At 47.6% G+C, this 20,184-nt stretch overlaps 6 protein-coding genes across 6 annotated transcripts; 4 read left to right on the forward strand and 2 right to left on the reverse strand.

Moving 5' to 3' along the window:
- Nucleotides 1-639: 639 nt before the first annotated feature.
- Nucleotides 640-2,140, forward strand: N7520_004502 (uncharacterized protein; the record flags this gene model as incomplete). The annotated part of the gene is made up of 3 exons (XM_057138436.1): nucleotides 640-1,417; nucleotides 1,483-1,946; nucleotides 2,018-2,140. 3 exons carry the CDS (start codon nucleotides 640-642, stop codon nucleotides 2,138-2,140), a joined length of 1,365 nt encoding a protein of 454 aa, XP_056996643.1.
- A 449-nt stretch (nucleotides 2,141-2,589) lies between these two features.
- Nucleotides 2,590-4,203, reverse strand: N7520_004503 (putative JmjC domain protein; the record flags this gene model as incomplete). The annotated part of the gene is made up of 1 exon (XM_057138437.1): nucleotides 2,590-4,203. The coding sequence occupies one exon, from the start codon at nucleotides 4,201-4,203 to the stop codon at nucleotides 2,590-2,592; it is 1,614 nt and encodes a 537-aa protein (XP_056996644.1).
- A 2,477-nt stretch (nucleotides 4,204-6,680) lies between these two features.
- N7520_004504 (uncharacterized protein) lies at nucleotides 6,681-7,402 on the reverse strand (the record flags this gene model as incomplete). Its single annotated transcript, XM_057138438.1, has 3 exons — nucleotides 6,681-6,698; nucleotides 6,878-7,041; nucleotides 7,258-7,402. The coding sequence occupies 3 exons, from the start codon at nucleotides 7,400-7,402 to the stop codon at nucleotides 6,681-6,683; spliced, it is 327 nt and encodes a 108-aa protein (XP_056996645.1).
- A 3,491-nt stretch (nucleotides 7,403-10,893) lies between these two features.
- Nucleotides 10,894-11,274, forward strand: N7520_004505 (uncharacterized protein; the record flags this gene model as incomplete). Its single annotated transcript, XM_057138439.1, has 2 exons — nucleotides 10,894-11,064; nucleotides 11,230-11,274. The coding sequence occupies 2 exons, from the start codon at nucleotides 10,894-10,896 to the stop codon at nucleotides 11,272-11,274; spliced, it is 216 nt and encodes a 71-aa protein (XP_056996646.1).
- A 1,432-nt stretch (nucleotides 11,275-12,706) lies between these two features.
- On the forward strand, nucleotides 12,707-14,733 carry N7520_004506 (MFS transporter; the record flags this gene model as incomplete). Its single annotated transcript, XM_057138440.1, has 3 exons — nucleotides 12,707-12,803; nucleotides 12,948-13,827; nucleotides 13,950-14,733. 3 exons carry the CDS (start codon nucleotides 12,707-12,709, stop codon nucleotides 14,731-14,733), a joined length of 1,761 nt encoding a protein of 586 aa, XP_056996647.1.
- A 1,345-nt stretch (nucleotides 14,734-16,078) lies between these two features.
- On the forward strand, nucleotides 16,079-19,312 carry N7520_004507 (Zn(II)2Cys6 transcription factor; the record flags this gene model as incomplete). Its single annotated transcript, XM_057138441.1, has 3 exons — nucleotides 16,079-18,260; nucleotides 18,310-18,362; nucleotides 18,416-19,312. 3 exons carry the CDS (start codon nucleotides 16,079-16,081, stop codon nucleotides 19,310-19,312), a joined length of 3,132 nt encoding a protein of 1,043 aa, XP_056996648.1.
- Between the last annotated feature and the right edge of the window lie 872 nt (nucleotides 19,313-20,184).

A 20,184-nucleotide genomic window follows, 5' to 3' on the forward strand; every position in this document is an offset into this window, starting at 1 on the left:
GCGTTAGGAGAAGCTTTTTTATTCGTCATCTAGTATTTGATAGCCATCTATCTCAAGCAACGAAATCTACTTTGCATCAGTCTACTTTGTTCCATCTTCGCCCTGTTAGAACTTTGAAGAATATTCCCTCTTATTGCCCATCCCGGAATCGGAACTTATCATTTCTGAGAAAGTGCAAATGACAGGAATGGTCTGCATCTATGTAATTGAATGTACATACAGTATGCCTTCAAACAAGGAAGACAGAATGGACTATTTAACTTTGGAAAGTAGAGGGTTATTGTATGTATTTGCAGCGACCACATATATGCATATATAAACGCTCCTCAATGGCTGGTGAGGTCAATTGTTGATTTTATGTTTTCGCTAATTATTTACAAACTCTGTTTGTTATACAAACAGAGTATGGGAATGTTAGGGGATAGGGTAAGGATATGATAGGACTAGCTACGAAAACTCAATTATACCCAGCACAATTTCCTGTCTATACTCTGCATCTGCATCGGCCTTCTCTCCGACTTCATCTCCCCGCACCGCACCGCATCCCCGCACCAAAACACGCCACAATTCCCAAGCTTAGTGCTTTATAGACTGAACTATCCAATTGACAAATTGATATCTTCCTCTTCAATATACAGCATGTCTCAGCCTCAGCAATGCCCATCTCTACCTCGCGAGAGTACACTCGCCAAACTCCCCGCCGAATACCCCGACGCCCAAGACCAAATTGCCCAGATCCTCGCAACCTCCAAGGTAAACCGCCTCGTTGTGCTAGACGACGACCCAACCGGCACACAAACCTGCCACGACATCAATGTCCTCGCTGTCTGGGACATCCCAACCCTGATAACAGAATTTCAAACCAGTTCCCTCGGCTTCTTCATATTAACCAACTCTCGCGCTCTCCCACCCAAGGAAGCCGAAGTGTTGATCCAAACAATATGCAGAAATGTCTCCATAGCCGCTCAATCCACAGGAAGTAAGGTTGATATAGTTCTCCGCGGCGATAGTACACTGCGTGGCCATTTCCCACTTGAAACCGATGTCGCACAGTCAGTCTTCGGACCCGCGGACGCACTCGTCCTAGCACCCTTCTTCTTTCAAGGAGGTCGGTACACCATTGACGACATACACTATGTGGCAGAGGGCGATCAGCTCATTCCAGCGGGATCAACGCAGTTCGCTCAAGACGCCACATTCGGATACAAGAGTTCCAATCTACGCGACTACGTACAAGAAAAAGCGCCTGGACGGTTCTCAGCCAATCAATTACGCTCTGTAACTATTACCGAGATCAGAAATGGAGGTCCTGAGACGGTTTGTCAAAAACTACTCTCTACACCAGCTGGCGGTGTAGTGATTGTCAACGCAGCCGCGGAGTCAGATATGCACGTCTTTGTCGCGGGTCTTTTACTGGGTACGGAACGTTCCATCACATACCCGCCTTCGCAAGAAAAGAGAAAAATCTAATAAATTCCACAGCTGAATCAAAAGGGAAGCATTTCCTCTACCGCACAGGCGCAGCGTTCGTCTCAACTAGACTCGGCATTCGCTCCAAAGCACCCATAACAGCGAAAGATCTCCACCTTCCCGCGCCCCGGCAAACTGGCGGTCTTATCCTTGCAGGATCCTATGTACCGAAGACAACAGCCCAGCTCAAGGTGCTGGTAGACCGCCGTGGAAATACGGGAGAGCTTGCGATTATCGAGATCCAAGTTGAGGAGCTCATTGCTTCACCTGAGAAGGCGGAGGAGACTATATCGCGGATTGTGAAGGAGACGGAGTCGCATTTAGGTGCTGGGATGGATACACTGGTTATGACTAGTCGGAAGCTTATACTTGGCAAGGATGAGCTTTCGTCGTTGCGGATTGGGGCTGCTGTTGCGGAGGCTCTTGTTAGTGTTCTACAGAGAATTGAAGTGCGGCCAAGATATATTGTTGCTAAGGTATGTTTGTTTCTCTTTTCCTTCCCTTTTTTTTGGTGTTTTTCCTTTGTGGTTATACTCATGATGACTAGGGTGGTATTACTTCTTCCGATGCTGCGACTAAAGGCTTGAAATTTAAACGGGCATTGATTGTTGGTCAAGCTGCCCCTGGTGTGCCTTTGTGGAGGTGTGATGAGGCTACATCTCGGCATTGAGGTGTGCCTTTTGTTGTGTTTCCCGGAAATGTCGGTGGGGAGTCCACACTTTGTGAATTTGTTGAGGGGTGGAGTTGAAGAAAATACGAGACCAGATGATTTAGAATTATGAGATTTGATAGATGAAATTAACTTGAAACAAAATAGAGAGGAAAGACTCGATAGATTAAATTTAATTTCGGCTCAACTATTGATCATTGTTCAAGCGTGAGGCTCGATCGACCGAGACTTAAAATTGATGTAATGAGAGATCAACTGTCTCAATAGAGTGTGTAGCCCCGATCGGAAAAGCAACGAGTTAGCATATGAGAATCAATCATTTAACGTATTACCAACCAACGGCGATACTGAGATTTCACAAGTGAAGTGGTAGTATTTTTCAAAGATAAAAGTACACAAGTCATAATCGTGGACCTCGTGGCACATACAAATATATAGCAGTCTTCCGATTACTCCGCACTGTTCTTCCACCAGTAGCTAACGCTAATACCACCCTGCAGGGCACGTACATAGTGCCACCATCCCAGGGGAATGTACAAACACTCCCCGGGGTGCAGGATGGTATCAACGTAGTCGAGATCCTGGAAACCAGGCCAAAGATCCTCCCAATGGTCACTTTCAATAGGGGACTCCTCAATCGCTGTAATATCCACTTCAGAGGTGTTGGACATATCGATCATTTTTTCGACGCAGCTCGTCCCGGCTGGCACGCTGGGGTCGACTGATTGCATCCGTTCTTTGCCACGGGGGTGAATCTGTGAGGCTGGGGAGTGCGGTGAGTAGAGGCGAATGTACTTTTTACCAACGATTTGGACCAGAATATTATGGTATGGATCATGGTGCAGCGGTGAGATGGTGTATGCCGGACCGATCCAGGTGTTGATGATGGGGTCAGTGGCTGTGTCCATATCTGAGCTGTCAGACGCATCATCGGAGACAAGAGAAGGGACAGCAGGAGGCTGTGTTTCGACGTTCTGCTTGGTTTCCTTGGCTTCCTTAGCTTGTTTGGGCTCTTTCGCAGCATACAGAGGAGTTCCTGGCTCTGGGCCCGGTGGGCAAATATAACAATATTCGGGAGTACCGATATCGTCGGCCAAAGCAGGAATTTGGCGAATGAGATCATGCTGGGCCATGTAGCCCATATCCCAAGATTTCTCGTGTCCGTCAGGTGACTCCCACTTTTCGAACTGCGAGATAACCTCTGGGTCATCCCAGGTGTACTTGGCGATAAACTCCCGGAATTCCATGATTTTTTGAGACCATTTGTCATCCGTGTATGATCTGCCCAGTTCCACAGGAACTAGACGGGTGCCGTTGAATGTACGTTTCCCCCAATATTCACGCGAAGCCCAGGGCCGTTCTTGGAAGCAAGGCCATTCGTCAATGGCATTGGTAATGACGATTGGGGTACGCATGTTCTGGATGTGGTGCTGCATGGCCTCAAACGTAGGTGCTGATATCCGGGAGATGGAATGGTTCAGGCGAGGCTCGGGAAGTGAGGTGGGAGGAAACAAGGTAGATGTATCGATCTTTCTTCGCTTTTTGTGGGGTTGGTCGGAATTGGTTGGATTATCAGGTTTGTTGATATTAGCGGCTAGCTCAAGTTCGGAAATCAAATCTTGAATGCACTTCTCGCGCCCTAGGCCGCCCGTCATGATCAATGCACGATCAAATTCATGAATTGCCTCTGAGAGCCAGCTGGCATTGGGTGAAATAGATATGACTCCTTTGTAGTTTTCAAGCTCCTCAATGATTTGTTCGATGTCGGCTTTATCCTGTTCAGTAGGATTCTCCGACGTTAAGTGGCAATTGGAAATTATGATTAGACACGCTTTGACAATACGCGCATCGGTGTAAAGTCGGAGCCAGCATTCGTCAACTTCGTAAAACGGAAATACACGCAATTTCAAATCAGCGATTTTCAAGGCCCTGTCGGGATCTTGCATGAGCAAGCGAAGGTTTTCTTCAGCATCGACAGAAGAACCATAGTGGAGGATAGGATCATCTGCGTCGGGTTCCCAGATTGCGTCGAGCGCCGTTTTGATGGAGTATACGAGACTCATCATGAAGATTTGGTGGGAAGAGATCCACGGCCTCGACGAAGCTATCACGTCGGCGAGAGACAGAAGTGCACACAGGAAGGAGGGGTGAATTATAAATAACGTGAAGATGGAGATCTTGATATCTCCAACTTGTTATCGATAACGATCATCCGATAAGCCGATAAGCCGATAAGCCGATGATAATATATACGTCATACATCTATAATGTTTCAAATGCTTCAAAAGTTCTGGTTCTGGTAATGTTAAGAACAAGGCCATAAGGCCTGAGACAAGATCTAAGGTACATATCAAGAGAAATGCCAGAAAACCTAGTGGTTAGAGAGCTTTCCATACACGTCTTTCCTGGGTCCCAAGAGGTATACATCCAACCCGGAGTTTTTTTGGCATTTCTAGGGCTTACAGATCGATTCCTCCTATCGCCTTTGTATTTATTTACTTTTTCTTTCTTTTTTCTTTCCATTATGAAGCTTTTGTTCTCTCCTTCAAATATGTGATGTCTATACCTCCGCTCTCAGGTATTTTCTACAAACATCACGTTTAGCCAATTAAGTTTACCCCTGCATGGTGCCAAGTAATATATGAGAGATAATCACGGGATCTGTTAGAATCTCAATGTAGCTTCAACAAAGCCTGAGCCTTGAAAACCCTCCAAGGTTGAAAGCAAATGTTACTTTTCCGTGACAGAGACTTCCAAGATCAACACTGAGCCGTACATTTTCTGGACATTTTCTGGACATTTAAAATCACCGATGCGCTAGTCACAATAAGGGCTAGCTTCTCCCTACGTCTAAGACTGGGCTAACGCAAACGCCCTCACCGTTCTTCTGGGTAACAATCCCATCCATGCACGAAGCCGACGTGGCTGACTGATCGACCTGTCGAACAAACAACCGACCAATAGTACACCCCGGACTCTACTATTGCCCCAGCTCACTTGCATATGGCGACCTAACGCCTATGCAGAGATTTTCTTGGGACAAACGTATGAGCCTAGCGGCTTCGAGTCTGGACCTGACGATGAGGCACGGCATGCGCTGGCCCTTCCCTTCCCCCTTTGCGCATCGTGGTCGATTAATACTGGCCAAGGCTCTTCTACTGACAAATAACAATTACGGAAACGTTGAGGCTCGCAGATAGCCACACATCCGTACAGGTAGATGCCTCAGGTGGCCAACAACAGCAAACACACATTCACGGCACATTTCGGTCAAATAGGCTTTCGATGGCCGGCACATCGCAGGAAATCAAACCATAAAGCTGAGCCATACCCGAGAACTTTGCTCAGAGGTACTTTTGTTTGATTCTCGCTCGGCAGAGCTACATATGTTGCCCCTTGTCGATTCATGTCGGTCTGGCCAATTGCCGAGCCTTGCGCTAATGGGAGCTAACACATACAAGGATCAGACGGGCGAAAACATCAAATCCCTGTTCATTGCGATCGAAAACAGGCATCTTCTCGACATACCCGGTCGGGTGGGGTAGATCCCCTGCTTAGATCCAATTTACAGTCATGGACTCAGGGTGGTCTGTTAAACGGCAGCTTCATGTACGACTTTTATGTGACTTGTGCCAAGTTTGTTGATATACAAGGTACCTTGGGAATATACGTACCTGCCCGCTCGATGCTCGAACCATGGCGAAGGACATGATAGGTACTCGGGTAACCGAATCGGTATTCAACAGAAGCCAGGGACTACACTAATGCGATGGATAGCGCACAGACATGTCGGGATCGATGACATGCGATTATAACAGACATGCAGATGCCAAATTCAGGATTCGGAACCTTGTACGTATGGTGTGCAGCAGGCTGGGGTAAGGGATTCAATGTATCGGGAAATCTAGTGATTTGGAATATCTTGAGTAAGGTTACTATGACAGTGCGACCACGATTTCATGGATGTCCCAGTTGCTGCAATGATTGGTTTGAGATCCTGGTCCCCTGCTGATTTGGTCACAGTTCAAGTCTTGGACGACTGTCACATCTATCATGCATCTGGGGTTGATCATAGGGTGATTAGTCTTGACAAAAGTACGATAAATGGACTTCCGTCAAGTCTGGGCCCAACAATTCTATTCATCATTTCAGTGCGCTGACAAGCACTTCAATTGATGGGTTCAATGTTTTAGATTTGATGTCAATCAGCCGATGGCGATCATGTTCAATGTTCAATACTTATATTAATGTACATTAAATAATGTCAAGACTACTATCTAAGCGCAACCTGAGAAATGTCGTATGTGCTCCGTCAATGAAGCACGTGAGAATCTCAATATACCTAGTTAGGTAGATGTTGCAATGTTTCGTGAGCCGTAGAGCTGATGCAACTGGCATTTGATTGCGAGGATCGAAGAGATTGACGCATCAAGCCCGTGGACTTTGTGGTCAGTCATACAGCCAGAGCCATAAGCAGTTGACGCATCCTCCATTGATTATCAAATCGAGTTAGTACCCGTACATTCGTCATCACAAACCACTAATCCTTGGCTAGCAACTAGCAAAAGTTAATTCATCCAAGCTGACTCTAGAACTCAGCTTGAGTTAGCTTGAGTTAGCCCCGGGGGCCAAACAATCATACGTAGCACAAACGTACGACTCCCCACAGGGGCAATCGATACATCCAACGAGCCTATTTTGTCCAGAGTGTCATCGCCCCCGCACGGCAGGACTGACCGGAAGGCCAAAGTACGAAAGTCCAAACAAAGTACGTGTCAACTCGAGACAAAGTACAGGATCGGCAGAGGAATCCACCACAACCCCTGAGCAAGAATCAAGAATCAACCCAAAGTTCAGGTCCAAGTCCCAAACATTAACAGTGGAGAAAGTACTCCGTAGATCTTCAAAGAGAAAAAGGCCGTAAAATCGGAAAATCCACGGTGGCGAAATCGAACCATACAGTACTGTACTGGAGCGAAACGCAAGGGTGGATCTGAGCAAAGGACTAAGAAGATTAAGAACAATCTCTCACATGACCAGAGAGGAATTCAATAGTTGGAAAATCATCGCAAGGGGAATGAATTCCGCCACCAATTAGTTAATGGTGGGTTTCTTACCCATCACCGCGGCACCGGATCCTGCATTCCGATGGGGCTTGCGTCGCCACTGGTGAAAGGACGAGTAGAGGGATCCTTCCTGTTGGTCGGGGATGTGACAAAGGAACCGGATGAAACGGAGGAAAATACAGTCCTCATGAGACATTCTGTCATAGTGGGGATTGTTTTGTTTTTGATTTTCCTATTTTCATGTTTCTTCCCCTGGCGGCTCCGGAGGGGCAAAAAAGAAAAAAAGAAAAAAAAACTGGGGCTTTCCTGAGGTTGAAGACGATCTCGATCTGTGATTGGTGCGGATGTTAAGATCTGTTCCCGGACCAAGAGAGTTGGAATTTTGGGTCTGGTACAAACATACGGAGTACAATATATAGTACGTAGTACTATTAGAAACCCATAAGCGAATCAACAAATGAGAATTTGATCGGATTAACTCGTGGGAGAATGTTGCAGAATCTATGAATCAATGAATCAGTGAAGATCCAAACTGAAAAGTGAAAATACCATGTTAATTCAGTGTATTGAACTCTCAGTATACTCTTTACGTACTTTGTCCCAAGTCTAGATCGGGAAAAGTATGTTCGGTAGTCAACCTGTCAATCCATGATCCACCATGGTCGAGACCAAAGGGGAAAAAAGCAAGCAATCCGGACGCCCCGCGCAAGTAAAATATCACCCAGATCTGGAGTTCGACGAAAACCTTGAGCGATAGCCTTCCTCGATCGATCGCGGGAAGTTACGTATATCCCAAATACGTAAATGGCGGAACCCTAGCCTAAGAAGCCGTAGATATGGCGTCTGTAGCTGCATATCCCCCGTATCGGGACTGATCGCCTGAAAACCAAGTAGTCGGTGTCAGTGATCTACACATCAGTCGTGGGGAAATTTCGGATTAAATTGTGATTCCTCGGCCCCTTTCCTTCCCAATCGATCTGATCGGTTGGAATGTTAGTAAACCTTTTTTCCTCCCGAATTGATACATCACAATTGCCTTTGGATCTCGGAGGCCGAAAAAAAAGCCTGAGCGCCATCGAGTACTGGAATTTCCACTTTTGAAAAATACTTTGGAATTCAATGTTCGCTTTTGTTGAACTTGGGTCGGATGTTCGGCCCCCAGATGTGATAGCTGTCATATACCCGACAACCTGGCGCGACACCTGCGTTCGGTGTCGATCCCAAGCCCCCCAATCTATATCGAATTCGATCTAGACAAACGCCTTTTCAAGGGTGATCCCGAGCCAATTGGAGGCTTTGTAAAACAATTCCGATTCATCGCGATCGTAACGGTCCAACTATTTCCTTTGTGGCTGCTGTGGCAAAGGACGTTGAACGCTTGACACCTGGCCCTCAGCCCCCTTGTTAGTCGGAGAGTCATGTTGCGAAGAAATGAGGGCAATATGAGGTAATCGACGGAATGAAGGGTACTTTGTACATGAAGAATGCAGAAGATCGAGGGATAATGATACTTTCCGCGAGCACGATGTGATGCTAGGAGTATACCCGATTCGATCAGAACAGAGTAAGTTCACCAAGGGGGCGAGTCGGATGGCTCGGTAGAAACTTTAGTTTTATGGGAGATTCGACAAGGACAGGACTTCAAGTACCCCTTGGGGCTATTTTTCACGTAGTCGTCCTCGCGGTGTAGTTGACCTGTACTCACCGTCTTTTGTGACTCCTCTTTGGGCAACAAAGAATCGTTGAGGTCGGAATATCAATCTGGGCTACAGATGTAGCTCCAGTTCGATTGGAAATGATCGGCCAGAAAGTCCATGGGAAACTACCGATTACCAGTGTTGCAGACGCAAATGGGCGGGCAATGATGACTCGATCTCAGAGAAATGGATAGCCTCCGGGACAGGGACGAGGTGTCAATGCTCAAGGGGCGCAGTGAAGTAACATGAAAACACATAACCATGCAGCCAAGCAGTTCACCGCTGTCGCCTCCCTTTCCTCAGGAAAAGAATCGGAGGATTCGAACAGGGTCTCCCCCGTAAGACTTCAAGGATGATTCTGCAAGCCCACTGCTTGGATCGACCGGAGTTGGGCTCCGGGGACTACGAGAATCAAAGATCAAGGATCAATCAAGTCACAAACCAAAACCACCAATAACCAAAAACAAACAACAAGGAAAAAGCAAGCAGAAAATAAAACGGGATTCAATCCGCAACCGCCCGTTGGGCCATCTTACTGATTCCGAACAGTCCGAATGGTAATCGAGGTAGACACGATAGTCGCGTGATGCATGCATGGCAGGTAAGAGGCTTTGACTGTCTCGTCACCGCTCCCAATCCAACATCAGGCTGATCCCCGAAAAGCTGTCAAAGAATCAATATAATCCCCGCAATGCATTTCTTGCAGAACATTTGTCACTTCCTGCCCGACAAGCCTTGTCCAGCAAGGCGCTTTTCTTTCATTGGCTTCTATAAGGAACTTCCGATTCTTGTTTGCTTTTGGACTTAGGCCTCCTGCATGTATGACTCGTGGGACCTTCGATCTGCAGATTCAACCATTCACCTTCAATCTTGACAACACGGTGAAATTGGGATCTTTCTTCAATCCCAACCCTTCAAGAGATTCAGTTGATAGCTGTCAAAGCACGATGACGTCGGTACCCATATTTCTAACCCCTCTTTCGTTTTATATTCTTCTGTCTCTCACCGGCTTTTCTCAATGCCCCGCCTTTGGGCTCGCGTGGCTAGGAACTGCATGTCCACTCTGTCGTACATGGGTATCGTACCTGTTACAGGTGATACAATAATGGTCCCACTAACAAGAAAGTTTTCCAGTCCCTTGGGTCCCTCTGTTGGCCCCTTCTGCTGGGTCGGCACTTTATCGACTTTTCGATACATCAGATGATCTAATCTGTGAAGAAATGCAACCCTTGAAAGATATAGAGTAGAAGATCTGTAAGAACATTGAAGGTCGACTATAACCTCGGGGAAAAGGTGATGTCGAAAGGATCGCAAGCGATCGAGCGGGTCCCCAGAGTGTCGGTGAAATCGAAGCTCACCTGATGTTCTCGAAGACCCATAATCAATACCGATCAATACACGTATTCTCGTTACTAAATACTCCACTGAGGAACCAAATTCAATAGCCCACCCCCTTTTTCTTCTACACATTCCCCAAATTCCAGATGCATAGATCCTATGAATGACTCTGGAAGTCTTCCAGAATCTGATCTGATTTATGATTTGTCGAGACTATCGACTAGGCACGGAAATATCAGGCACGCTAACCGACCCAGCGCTTTGGATAAGATATTCTGCGCCTACTTTACACTAGCATTATGATTGTCATGTCCCCAACGGGTGTCAGTTACCGGCACGTCACAAGGGAAAACACAAAACCGAAAAAAAAAAGAAAAAGAAAAAAAAAAGAAAGCTGGAGTCGATCCACTATTGGATGAATCCGCTGGTACACCGCAATTCTGGGGAATTCCTGTTTACTAACGACACTATAACAAGGATGGAGAGATAATAAAGAACTAAGTGCTTGGATTTATCTCAAAGTTTTTGCTGCTTGCTTTAAATTTAGTCTTTGTATTTTTATTTTTTATTTTTATTTTAATTTATTTCATTTGCGATGACTATGAATCAATTCGAGACATCGCCCATTGTTTGTGATTGATTGTTTATTGCAATGCAGGGAATGGGAACAAAGAAAGCTCCGGCTCCACTGACCCTCCATTCCGTACCGAATTTTCCTGACAAAGAAATCTATGAAGCAAGAACCTCGGGGAAGGCGATCCTTAAGTCCCGAGAATCAGAGTTCAGCTCATCTCCCGTCTTTTCCAGCTATGGCTGGTACCAGGTATGTGGGAAAGCGGCTGGGTACTTTTGTCTTTTGTTGACTCGGATCTTCAATGTATATTTTCAGAAAGGACAGCATTGAACTAGTCAGTAAGAAGTATGGAGCAGTCTCTATATTATTATTATTATGGACATTTTCTTTTTTTCTTCTTCAATCATTTACCAGAGTTTGCCGGGTCTCGGGGAGGCGCAGGCCGGCAAGAGAAAGTGAGATCTATCATCTCACTAATTCACGCTAAACCACATCTCCGGGAGTTAAACAAAAAACTGGTAAGCTGATCATCCTTCCCTTACTGGAGAATCTTCTTAGCGCACTTTTTAGAAGACACTAAGGAATCGACTGTTGTTCCCCGAATTATACACGATACGGTCCTCGGTATGGTATTAATTACATTCATTTTCCCTGTTTTATTATATACTCTCTACCTATAGGAATCTATGCCAACCTTCTAAAATCCCTTTCTCGGAATAGTTATGATTGGCCCCATTGTATCCAGGATGACGTTCCCCGGTTGACTCCACCCTTTTATTATCACTTTTTCTCTTTTTTATCTTTATTTCCCCCTTCCTTGCCTCTTCCGCTCTTCCGCTCCCTTTCCCCTTTTTAGCTTTCAGGCTCTAATGTTTTAATTTGAAATAACCTTGAAAAATCATAGCCGTACAGTACACGTCACATACTACTGGCTAGATCCCCCAGTCGGACGATGCCGATCCGCCCTTGTGAAATTACACAGGTAAGATGGGATAGAATAAAAAGAAGACCCACAATAGATTGAAAAGATGAAAATACCGATTTTCCAATTGGGATTTTTAATTGAATTTTAGAATTTATAGATTTTTTATTTTATATTTAATTTTTGGGGGGTTTTTCCCTCTATTGGAACATGTTTGCTGCCATCTGCAGCTGTAACCGAAATATCCGTAGTAGAGAACGGTTGACGTTTTTTTAGTTTTGGCGCCTGATCATATCTGCCATTGATGGAGCTATCCACTGTCGACACCCGTGGAGATTATAATATAATGTCCCCTTTCCCCTCCATGGAATGATCCCCTTCTGTTCATCACAATTACTTCCCCAATTGAAACTTAACCGGTTTCGAGATTCTTCATAGATCCCTTTCCCATTCTTGATACTCTCTCCAACCACTCAAGCTTCCTCGTCGATCTTGAAGGTTCAAAGTCTTTTTGATCAACTACACTTTTTTTTTCAAAGAACAAACCTTGGGAGAGAATTGCCATCATCCCTGGTTTTTCCCATTCTTGATTCAAAAACCTCCGAGTTCCTCTGGCTCAAAAATCTTCCTTACAGGTGTCTCAATCTTGAAGATCTTCAATCTCGCCTTATCGGATTCTACGATTGATTTTCCCAAGGGGCTAGCAATGCTGAAGCCCTAAAACAACGACATCACTCCTTGCTCAGACAAATCAGCTGCTCACGCCAATTGCATTCTCTCCCTTTCGAACCCTGACGCATTAACCTGGGGTAACTAAAAGGGGGAATCAAAAGCACCATTTGGTACTTTTTTCCCCTCTGGATTGCTTCGATTATCTACAAGCGGGGTGTTTTTGTTTGTCCAGAAAATTTTATACTCGACCCTTGGAGGAAATTTTTATATTCCCCTTTCACTTGTCACACCGACATAATGTTCCAACGACCAGCTTGTCTACAAGGCCGGCGCCAGCGCAATGGCTCCAGTGAGGATTGGTCTAAATTTCCAGCCCGGCAATTGTTTGTGTTAGGTAAGTGGTACTTTTGTTACGCGCGAACTATGTGGCTTGTCGCAATCCACATGGATGCAAATCTATATCTTGAGAACCACAGGAAAAAGCCTTGCGCAGTTCGCAATGGGATATAACATTGAAACTAACCATCATGTCTTTCAGCACTTGTCAGGATATGTGAACCAATTGCGTTCATGTCGATTTTCCCGTACGTGTACCACATGGTGGAATCATTCCATGTGACCGACAATGACCAAAAGATCGCGCTTTACGCCGGCATGATCACTTCGGCCTTCACTTTCGCGGAATTCTCAGCAGGCATGTTCTGGGGTAAGATGAGTGACCGGATCGGCCGCAAGCCCGTGCTTATCATGGGATTGATTGGCACAGCACTAAGCATGGTGGCATTTGGATTTGCGCCCAATCTCGCAACGGCAATGATCGCGCGCGCCCTCGGCGGCTTGCTAAATGGCAACATTGGTGTTCTCCAAACTACCGTCGCCGAGATTGTGACGGTCAAAGAGCACCAGCCGCGAGCATATTCGATCATGCCCTTCATGTGGTGTTTGGGATCAATTATTGGCCCGGCTATGGGCGGTGCTTTGGCCCAACCTTGCGACAACTACCCGGGCCTGTTCCAACGTAACACGCTCTTCGACCGCTTCCCGTTCCTGCTGCCCAACCTGGTCTGTATCGTTGTGCTGATTTGCGGCATCATTGTTGGTTTCCTGTTTTTGGAGGAGACTCACCCGGAGATAAAGCACCGCCGGGACTTCGGCCGTGAGTTGGGCCACTGGCTCATCAGCAAGTGCTGGCGTTCTCGCGTGCAGCTTCCAGATGATTCCGACGTTGAGGAGACAAAGTACTTTGTTTACGGTGACGTGCCGCCTGAGTATGAAAGTGCCGAATCATCTCCTTGCCTTCGCCCCGTGAGTGACGTCCGATCCACGGAGTGCGACCTGGAGGGACAGAAGACCCCCGCACTCAAGACATTCACCCGACAAGTCATCATCACCATCATCGCTTATGGTATTCTGGCATAGTGAGTTGGCACCCCGCGCCACATTTTGGATTTTCCGAAGTTTTGCCTTTTTTGTTCTATCTGCACGTAATAATTTCTTGTTCTATCTGCAAGTAATACTGACCTTTGTTTCTCTCCTGCAGCCACAGTGTGTCATTTGATCAATTGATGCCCGTCTTTCTGAGTACCCCCAAGTCGGACGACAGGGTTGTCCTTCCACTCCAATTCACAGGTGGCTTGGGTCTTCCGACGAAGACGATTGGTTTCATGCTGGCCGTCCAGGGTGTCTACTCGATGATCGCCCAGCTCTGGCTATTCCCATTCGTCGTCAAGCACTTTGGCACTCTGCGCACCTTTCGCTTTGTCTTGCTGGCATGGCCAGTCATTTACCTGACTGTGCCCTATCTCATCCTCCTGCCGGTTAAACTCCAGATGCCAGCCGTCTACGCCGCCCTCATTAGCAAGATTACTCTCCATGTCATCGCCTTCCCCGCTACTGCCATCCTCCTGGCCAATGCCGCCCCCAGCTCGAAGGTCTTGGGCACCATCAATGGGGCGGCGGCTTCTACCGCAAGCTTGAGCCGAGCCTTTGGCCCAACCATCACCGGTTTGCTGCACTCCAAGGGTCTTGAGAGTGGGTACTCCGTGCTGGCATGGTGGGCCTGCGGACTAGTCTGTCTCACCGGAGCCATTCAGAGCTTCTGGATGGAGGAGTCGAATGAGCCAGAGCGCTTCAAAAATCGGGAGCCTGAAGTCAGTGAGGCGGAGTTGAAGCATGAGGCGATGTCCGAATGCTCTATCGAGGAAGAACAGCGATTGCTGTCCCTTCGCTCCAGCATTGACCAGGAATACGACATCTCAAACCTAGACCTGAATGCTATTGACCTATCTATCTCCGACTCCGAAACAACGCCTGCTCGCTCATAAGTTGGTCGATCTGCTCCTCCCCCCCCCCCTCCACCATTCAATTCTCCTCTCCTTCTGGCAAGGACAAGACTTTCGATAGTCTTTTTGGACACCCTTCGGGGCATTTTATTTTTTTTTATTCTTCTGATCTTAGCCACGATACCTCATCTTTCATCCCTCATGACGTTTTGCTTTTTCTATTTTCGCTTGAAACTTTGGATACCGGCGCAACATAGAGTGGATGCATTGCATAAGATGAAAAAAAGCATATAACTGGGGTCTCTTTTCTTTCTCATTTCTCATTTCTCTTTTCCATTGTCTTTTCTTTTCTTATGGAGCATAACCGGCTATATCACGATGATACTCATGCATCTGGGGGGTTTTTTCTATTCCTTTGCGTCACGTCTTTTGCATTCATCATTTCTCATGATGATCGAATCCTTCAATAGAACTCTCAATGAACGTCATCCTGCCTTACGTGCTTCTTTCCCCACTTGTATCATCTCCGAGGACTAGACCTCAAGTAGTTTTCTTTCCGTGTGAGCCAAGAAGATCCACCATTTGCGTAGTATCTACCCTGCAGATGTTTAATGCATGTGGATCCTATACCGAGGGTTACTCTCTATAAAGGCCTTATTCCCCCCGACATTTGGACTTTCCTTGATAATCTCCCCCAGGCTCCATCTTTCGGCTGTCAAATCTCGTGTCCACCAATAAAAACTGACTTATCCCGGACTCCACTTGATGTCTCCGCCTACATGCGCAGATATCATCTAGTTATGGCGGTATTCGCGCGTGGCCAATTGCCGGGCGCAGATCGAATGTTAAGATGACGAAGTGATCGCTGTTACCTTCCCAATTCACTCAGCAGATTTCCAAACCAAAAGATTGGGGAAACAGAGGCTATTTCCCCATTCCCGAGGGCAACTGGTAACCTAATTCCTTTCTACCCGAACTCCACCACAACCCTATCGTGTAATTCTACTCTTCTTCCATAATCTATCCTGGGGTCAAGTGTGGTCTAGACGATCTTGATCTTGATCTCGATCTGGAGTCACTTTGAGCGATCGTGATTTCCACATCCCTCCAATCCATTCGGAGGATAATCTCATTCCGTCGCATATTTTGCGCGCAAAGTTTAACCTACCATTCTATTCCAATACCCATTAGGTGCGGGCAACCTTTTCTATTCTGGATCGCAATCTTGTGTCCCAAGCCGAACAAGTCCCAAGTCGCCCCCCATCTATCATGAATGTTGATCCGGTCCGGGGACTCAAATCGCTGTTCCCGACCGCTATCGCTATCTCCGCAGAACTCCACCATCAAGAGATGATCGCACTGCGGCTCTCGCCATTCGTTTCTCACAATGCCTAACGCCCCTTCCCCACCATCGCCGGTCTCCTCCGGGAAGAAGAGACCTCATCCTTCCGAACCACCGCCCAACCATCCCGACCCCGCCTCGAACTCGCGTGACGCTCAAAACCCCTCCGCCCCAACCGTATCCTCGACATCCCCAGCGCTGTCCACCGCGCATTCAACTACTACCGTCGCTTCATCCTCTTCTTTCCGCAATGTTTCCGCCTGTAATCGCTGTCGTTTGCGAAAGAACCGTTGTGACCAGCGCCTGCCGAGGTGCCAGTCCTGTGAAAAAGCTGGCGTCCGCTGCGTCGGATACGACCCCATCACCAAGCGCGAGATTCCGCGTAGCTACGTATATTTCCTCGAGACTCGAGTCGCCTATCTTGAGAAGCAACTGCTAGATCATAATATCAACTTCAAAAAGGCCGTCGCCTTCGACGAAGACGAAGCAGTCAAGACCGAGACGGACGATGCGCAATCCACTTCCGGCCATAATGGGCAACCTGCCGACACAGATAAGGCGCTCTGGAAGAATACCGGACCTAAGGAAGAGGTCGATCGATCCGAGCAGAGAGTAGAAGGAGATCGTGCAGATAGAGATCAAGACACGGCAAATCAAGAGAGCTGGAGGATACATAATTTGGTTTCGAATATTGGCATGGTATCCGTGCAAGGAACGTCCGATCCACGATATCTTGGTTCAACGTCGGGGATTTCCTTCGCTAGAGTCGTTTTTGCTGCGGTTCGAAGCTCGCTCCCAGGGAACATGCCCGAACGCGCTCCAATTCGCACTAGCGAGCGACTACCACAAACGGCGGCGGCTGGTCCTGGTGCGGGCACGATGCGTGATTCATTCTTTGGATTGCAAACTCGTCCGATGATGAAGCGAGCGGCGTTCCCGGACCGCGAGCTTGCAGAACGACTGGTCGATTTGTATTTCGAACATGCTAACCCGCAAATGCCAATCCTGCATCGCGGGGACTTTATGGAGCTCTTGGATCGCACGTATCAGCTTGAAGAGAAAAACCGATCTCCACGGGCCCTTTATGTCCTCAATATTGTGTTTGCGATTGGTGCAGGAATCATCTTCGATGATAAGCCCCAAAGTTCAGATGATGAAAGCCGTGCGGGTCGTGATCGCGCATCTTCTACGACCAAAAGACCGAGGCTTTCAAGTCATCAGTATCAGCCTGAAGAATATCATGCCTCTGCTATCGTACATTTGGAATCGTTCCTCGGGTCTTCATCCAGCGAAGGTTTTGGCGGACTGGAAGAGCTGCAAGCGGTCCTCCTGCTGGCCAGCTTTGCTCTGTTGCGCCCAGTCGCACCGGGTCTCTGGTACATCGTTGGTGTCGCAATGCGCTTAGCAGTTGACCTTGGACTCCATTATGAGGATGGCGTAGGTCTTGAGACCTCAAAAGACGGCAATCAAATACAATCGCGAATCGACGCTCGCGAACGAGGACGACGAGAATGGATACGCGATTTAAGACGCCGTCTATGGTGGTGTGTATACAGCTTCGACCGTCTCGTTGCTACATGTGTCGGAAGACCATTCGGTATCAGCGACCAGGCCATTAGCACGGAATTCCCGTCTATGATGGACGACAAATATATCACTAAGTCTGGCCTTTTGACTCCCCCGGACGGGGCTCCAACATACAAACATGTCGCCTTCCACTACTTCAAACTCCGCCTCCTTCAATCCGAAATTCACGACGTTTTACAATATCAGCAAGCGCGCGCGGTCCGAAGGCGCGCGACAGATAGCGCGATCATCCTTCCTCATGCCGAACTGACCTCTCCTTTCCTGCAAGGCTTTGACTCTTTCCGCTCGTGGCGCCATGATGTGCATCGCCGCCTTGTGGAGTGGAATGAGAGTGCTCCGACACGTCCTGATACGGGTGTACGATTCTCAATCGAGCTTTTGGAGCTTAACTACTGGCAGGCGATTATCTTGCTATATCAGCAGAGCTTGACCGTGCCTGCTGAGTTGGCTGGAGAACTTACCCCAGCCGACGATGTGTCTAGTCCATCATTCTCCAATCCAGACGATGGAGATGAAGAGGACCACGTTTATCTGAATGTAGCTGAGGCTGGTCAAAAAGTTATCCGTATCTATCGGCAGTTACACCGAGTGAGGCTGGTGAACTACACCTATCTGGCAACGCATCATATCTTCATGGCTGGTGTGTATTACTGCTCGGCTTGTTTTGAATCTGACTAATCTTGCTTTAGGTATCTCCTTCTTATATGCTATCTGGTATTCGCCGCTGGTTCGCAGTCGTCTGGTATGCAATTCTTCTAACTCATGTAGCATATGACGCTAATGAATGGCTACTAGTCTCTCGATGAGGTCGACTTTACCGTCCTCGCCGCAACTTCTGTCCTTGGCGATCTGATGCACAAGTGTCCTCCAGCTGAAGCTTGTCGGGATGCATTCGAGCGGATGAGCAAAGCAACCGTTCAAATGTGCTTGTCTACCACCGGTTTCGGTTCTCAGGTTGATATGAGCCGTGTGCATGCAGGCTCACACGCATCTGGGTCTCTTCACTCAGGTCGGCGTCAAGCATTCGATCCTAGACGAGTAAACCAAAGCCAAACACGCCGACCACCGCAGAACCGCTCGTCACGGCCGGTGCCAAGATTCGACATGAACTTGGCCGATCTCTTCAACGACAACACACCACTCGCTGATCGCTCTCGAGCAGATAATCTAGCGGGGCATCCTTACCCTGTCCGATCGGAGCATGGAGAATCAATGGCGCCTGGATTAGCCGCCGAAGGTCCCTCCCGACCGTTTGTGCAGCGCACCCCATCCATGGAGTACTATCTGAAGTACGAGAACCCTGGATCTCCACAGCCCACTCAGCAATTCTACCACGGTACATCTCCACAACAAAGTGGTTCCCCAGGCAGTGTGGCGCCATATGCTACAAATGGGCCCCATGCTGGCGCACCAACAGACCCGGAAGCGCAGACCGGGATGAGTCTTGATTTCTTGGACTTTGGATCTGGAGATCCAGATAACCAAGCTATGGAGGCAGATCCAAATGGTGATTATAATGTGGCTAACATGCCTCCACTTGGGCCTAATCTGGGCCAGAACGTGGGCATTGACCTAGGTTTTGGCATGGCGATGGATTTCCAACATGATTGGAGCGAGAATCCGAACTATGATCTTTTGGAGGGTTACTTCTTTGGTGGTTCTGGACCCGGTGCTTCTGGTGGCGATGCTTAAGGTTTGAGTCCCTTCTATACCTTGGATGAGTTGTTTGGAGTTTTCGCTTCTTTATCTATATTTTTCTTCCCTTCATCCTTTTGGCGAACATTTCACTGCTCTTGGTCTTATTTGTTACCTTTCACCCTACCTCCTACCACATCCGTCATTTGGGAATTGAATCAAGGTTCTGCATGGGTTGATTTCACGGGAACAAGGCTGCGGTTGATAACTTGGCTGTTTTGCTGGGTGTTTGAGTTTGGGATACCATATATTATACACCATATATTCTTTTTTCCATATACAATATAGGCGAATCCACTCGAATCTACATAAACTATACTTTGCAGATCTTATTCATGTTATTCTGCCAGGAAAGTGGTTTTGCACAGTGTAGTGTCAGTCTAGATCAGAGAATGCCTTGGGCAGCAACAATCAAAAAAAGTTCCGCGGCAAAACAAACAAAGTCCGCTTTTTTCCTTCCCCAGCCAACTCCAACGTCCAGTCCCATTTGCTGACGGCACACCGCGAAAGTGCTCACATTGGCTGCTTCACCCGGCGCGATCTGGCGCTTGGACCCAACTGCCTGACTTAACTGCCTCATCAGGTGCCCCACGACTGCATTTCGGTTCCTCAGCCCCCGCGGGTTCAACTGTCCCTTTCTTCGGTCTCACCTCACCACCTCCCATACATACGATCGAGAAACATTGTTCTTCCTGTTGGACGCGACCGCAGCACCGATCCATACTTGTCTCAGTCCGATCGATACTGATCAGCCCTATCTTAGCGGATCCTGCAGGCAACCGAGTCCAGCGACACCTTCGTTCTTTTGGATAACGATCACTGCCTAGCCTCCAGTAGAAGTTTATCACACGAAGATTTCAGGTTTACTT

This window comes from Penicillium odoratum (assembly GCF_028828045.1).
Source record: "Penicillium odoratum strain IBT 22623 chromosome Unknown utg000004l_segment0_segment0, whole genome shotgun sequence".
Classification (NCBI taxonomy): domain Eukaryota; kingdom Fungi; phylum Ascomycota; class Eurotiomycetes; order Eurotiales; family Aspergillaceae; genus Penicillium; species Penicillium odoratum.